The sequence below is a fragment of the Opisthorchis viverrini genome (genome assembly GCF_000715545.1).
Source record: "Opisthorchis viverrini unplaced genomic scaffold opera_v5_45, whole genome shotgun sequence".
Taxonomy (NCBI): Eukaryota; Metazoa; Platyhelminthes; class Trematoda; order Opisthorchiida; family Opisthorchiidae; genus Opisthorchis; species Opisthorchis viverrini.
Genome location: NW_008751701.1, coordinates 1208010 through 1212299, shown reverse-complemented (window position 1 = coordinate 1212299; position 4290 = coordinate 1208010). Strand labels below are relative to the sequence as shown.

At 48.6% G+C, this 4290-nt stretch overlaps 1 protein-coding gene across 1 annotated transcript in view; it reads left to right on the top strand.

Annotated features, from left to right (window-relative positions):
• The window catches only part of T265_13201 (hypothetical protein), a gene marked incomplete at both ends in the record, with an annotated part of 31228 nt that overhangs the window by 13918 nt on the left and 13020 nt on the right, over positions 1-4290 (top strand). Inside the window, 3 exons of the mRNA XM_009167718.1 lie at positions 504-598; positions 1364-1431; positions 3505-3935. Of these exons, the coding sequence (XP_009165982.1) occupies positions 504-598; positions 1364-1431; positions 3505-3935 (594 nt within the window). The remainder of the gene's footprint in view (positions 1-503; positions 599-1363; positions 1432-3504; positions 3936-4290) is intronic.

The window sequence follows — 4290 nt, the reverse complement described above, 5'->3', positions numbered from 1 at the left end:
CTGTAAAAACTGCGTACTTGCCGTACAGTGGTTGTAATTGCCACATTTTAGTTCGCCGATGATTTGTGGATGTTGGACAGGTAGCTACACATTGGGGGCGATAGCTAATATAATTGGTGCGTAGGTACAAGGAGAGAAAGTCACGCGTTGGTCGTGACAGCTTAGATGCTTGAGTGCCATTGAGGGCGCGAGACGGTTCGGTGGTTGGGGCACGAATTTGCCGACCGGAAGATCCATGGTTCCAACCCGACCTCTGCTTCTCGACTTCCCCTGTCTAGGCTTGGGCTGGTAGGTAGTATCTCAGCCCTCGTGCTTCCCTCGGCTGGCATCGCAGCTAGTCACCGGGAGGGTGTTACAGCTGAACAACACTGATCGCTGATGACTCGGCTGGCATCGCAGCTAGTCACCGGGAGGGTGTTACAGCTGAACAACACTGACATGTCGCTGATGATGATCTGCAATAGTCGATTGCTACTCATCCCCTCTTTTAATGTACTTTACAGCCTTGGACTCATATTCCGGTAGCACGGTCCATGTGTACTTACGGACAATGGAGTCCGTAATCACGATCGATCCTGAGAAGTTGCAGGATGGCAAGGTATGTACTTTAGGATTGTTTTTTTTTTAATTTTGCCAAGAGTATCACTTCACTTCATCAAGTCGAGTTTGGTAGGCTGTCTATGGTGCTGGTTCGGTCAGTTTCAGTTCATTAAAGTTTCTGTGGGCGGAATAGAACCAGGCAGCCACACTGCGTGTTACTATCAAGTGGTTGCACAGGAGTGTCACAGCTCCGAACTCTAGTGTATGGGTACAGAAACACCTGGATGACTTTGCCGCATGGTTTGGTGCACACCTCGCACTCGCGAGGTGTAAAGTGCTGCTACAAAGCTGTAGCAACGGTATTTTTCTCAGCCTAATTCTCGGTCTGAGCCTCCCAAGCTAGCGTTCACGTCAAAAACAACCACCTAGGGTGCACAAGGTATATTAACGCCCAAAACGAGGTCAGGAACAGTTGTACAGCGCTTCGTGTATATAGCGTGGGCGGTTATAGCTTTCTGGAATTTCCGACGCGTTCTGGATGCAATACTGGGTCATTATTGGCTGTTGGGCCCAGACTTTCGACCAATCAGATCTCGAGTTGATGCCGGACAGGCAAGCGTCCCGAATTCTCGGCCAATCTTGCGTGGGATGGACTTCTCGGCCGTAGCAGCACCCGAGTGCGAGTGGTTAAGAGGGATCCGTGTGGAATTCCGCCTAACAGTCGGCTTGAAATTTCTATAGAGCACTGATCATCACCGATTAAATTTGTTACAAATTGGTGCCCAGTTTTATCCCTACTTTACGGTTTCTGTCTTTTTTCAAGGCACTGCCAACCACAAGGACCACACCATTTGAGCTTTGCGGTTCTCCGCCCACGAGCCTCAGTTCCACGTAAGTCTTCGTTTGTGTACCTTGTTTGTAACTGATGCTGAACCAATCTGGGACCGATATGTTGTTCTATTCGTCGGTCAAAACAGCTGCACCAGTCGGTATTTTGATCTGATTTTGAGACTACTCTCGGAATGACTTTGGTGCTCCACGCACCTTGTTTCATATTTTTTCTGGACCATTTCCTTCATCTTTGTAAGTAGTATTCCCCTAGAGCATCACAAAAAGACTTGACCGATATCCGCTGCTCCACCACATTTGAGATTATCGTACCTATGTGAGTAGAGTTCACAAAGCTCACAGGAAGATCCATCCCCACGCTAGAGGTCGAGTCCCTTGCGGTCCCGATTATTCCTACAACCTCTCGGTTGACCGAAATTCACAGTAATGTGCGGACAGAGGGCACCCTACATTTTGGGATAGTTTTCAATTCTGTAAACCGAAAGGCATTCACTAATCATTTACCGTAAATTGATATCCATTTTGAAGAGATGAAGCACAGAGGGGCGAGATGGCTGAAGTGGTTAGATCGAGAATTTACTGACCGGAAGGTCCGTGGTTCGAACCCGACCTCAACTTCCCCTATCTAGACTTGGACAACCTGGCAGTATCCTAGTTCTCGTGCTTCCTTCAAGTAGCATGGCTGCTAGGCACCAGGAGGCGTTACAGCTGAGACATATATATGTATATATATATATATATATATATATATATATGATAAAGCACAGAAGGGGTCTCAGGGACCTCATCTTAGAAGCCGGACCGCACCAAAACTCTTCGTAATCTCTTCCATACTCTTCCGACAAGTCATACGTTGTCGACCTCGCGGTTTGCGCCATTCGGGAGGAAGCACGGGGAACAACACTTGTCTCTATAGGTGGTTTAGCGTAGCACATGATCGAGCTAACGCTTGGCAACCGCATACCTGTTCCCAATCACCTTGTCACCAATTCGTTGACGCCACCCGACACTAGCAACACTTCTGAAAACCTGAAAACGCCTCGCACCATCTATCCGCAGGGGGCATGTTTTGCAACAATACGCCCCCTACTGTAGTCTGGTACACACGACCCTTGATACGCGCGGTGATACGCCTTTTTGGCGCCAAAAGTAACGCGAATGGGCAAACGTGGTTCGGGCCTTTGAGATTCTGGCATATGAATGGTAGCATATCTGTTAAATAATGATGAGGCCTATAAGCATCCAGTCGTTGATTCCGAAAGGCCGAAGAGCAGCCTCCGGATGTTTCGTCCTTGTTACGATTCACCAGCCACGAGCACTTGATGAATCTTCAAGGAGATTCGGACCCGCGACCTTTTGGGGTTAGTACATGAGTAGTACATCACGCTACTTAATAACCCTAATTCTTTCGGTTCCTAGCTGCCACTCGGTGGAATCACGAGGGCCGTTAGTTTGCGGAAGCCTGGTCAGGACTAGTCGAGATGTTGGGATTTTGACTTTCGGGCAGTAAGTTTGCTTGCCATCCACCGAGCTCTCTCGAGTCCGTACTTCATACGGTGTCTATCAACATCTATCACCTGTGATGAACTGCAATCCCAAAACACCTTCCTGCTGTTGCGGTGAGCAGAAATCACTTAGTCCGAGGGTTATCGCTAGATGATAATAATGAACAAGGTACAAATATTCGACAAAACTGCATCGATATTCATCCGAGAAACATGAAATGTTTGCAAAATAAACACCAAGTTGAGCAGAGAGATGAGAAGTCCTATCAGTATCAATGAGACCAAGTCTTGGTTGCTTGCGATGGGTTATTGACTTGGAAAGATGTACATTGGCTTAAGCGAACGGACCTGCCACTGATTAAGTAGCCATTAGCTGTAACACCCTTTCGGTGCATAACTGCCATGCCACCCGGAGGAAGCACGAGGATACTGCCAGGCTGCCCAAGCCTAGACAAGGGAAGTCGAGAGGCAGAGGTCGGGTTCGAACCACGGACCTTCCGGTCAGTAAATTCGCGCTATAACCAATTGGGCCATCTCGCGAGATGAACCTGCGTGTTTCTGCTTGGTTCCGATGTTCATTCTTCACTTTGTTGTCACCTTTGTTCCCCAGGAGTAGTCAATCTCCGGGCTATTGCAGTAATTTTTCTTCCATTCTCCTCGATTCCAGTGTGCTTCTAGAAGAGGATTCCGATCTGTACCGACGAATCAACAAACTTCCAGTACGATCAACTGCCTCGCCGGTCAACGGGTTTGCTCGACCTTCGCTCGATGGACTCCAGTTAGGCGGCTCTGTGAATTCAGCTAGACGCCGCCCTGGACTGGATATTACCACCGAAGATATCATTTGGTTGAGTGAACTAGGACGTGGCAGTGGTGGGGTTGTGTCGAAAACTCAACACAAGGCTACCGGCATTCTTATGGCCAGGAAGACATTTGAGTTGGACATAAAAACGGCCGTGCGGGCGCAGATTTTACGGGATCTTCAGGTAAGGGTCACTCACCTTTTTGCATGGGCTATTAATTTGATGTCCGTTCCTCTCTGTAGGTGTCATACTCTGGGATTTCGGGCAGTCACCGCAGACTCAGGTGGCATATTTCAACAAACGTTTTTTCCAATCCATCCAATGATTTCTACGACCTGGACATTAATGAAACCCAAAAGTTTGGACATATCCCTCCAGCCTCTCTCTGAAGGGACCGCTCATGAGTTGTGCTGCTGACAGGCAGTCTGCCCACAGGGGGGGGCGTTGATACACTAGGGAGTTTCAATGGACTCATTTGAGGATCGCCAGGGTAGACAACCGAAATGTGCCTATGGTAGTCCCTGGAGCGAGATGGCCCAAGTGGTTGGAGCGCGAATTTACTGACGGAAGGTCCGTGGTTCGAACCCGACCTC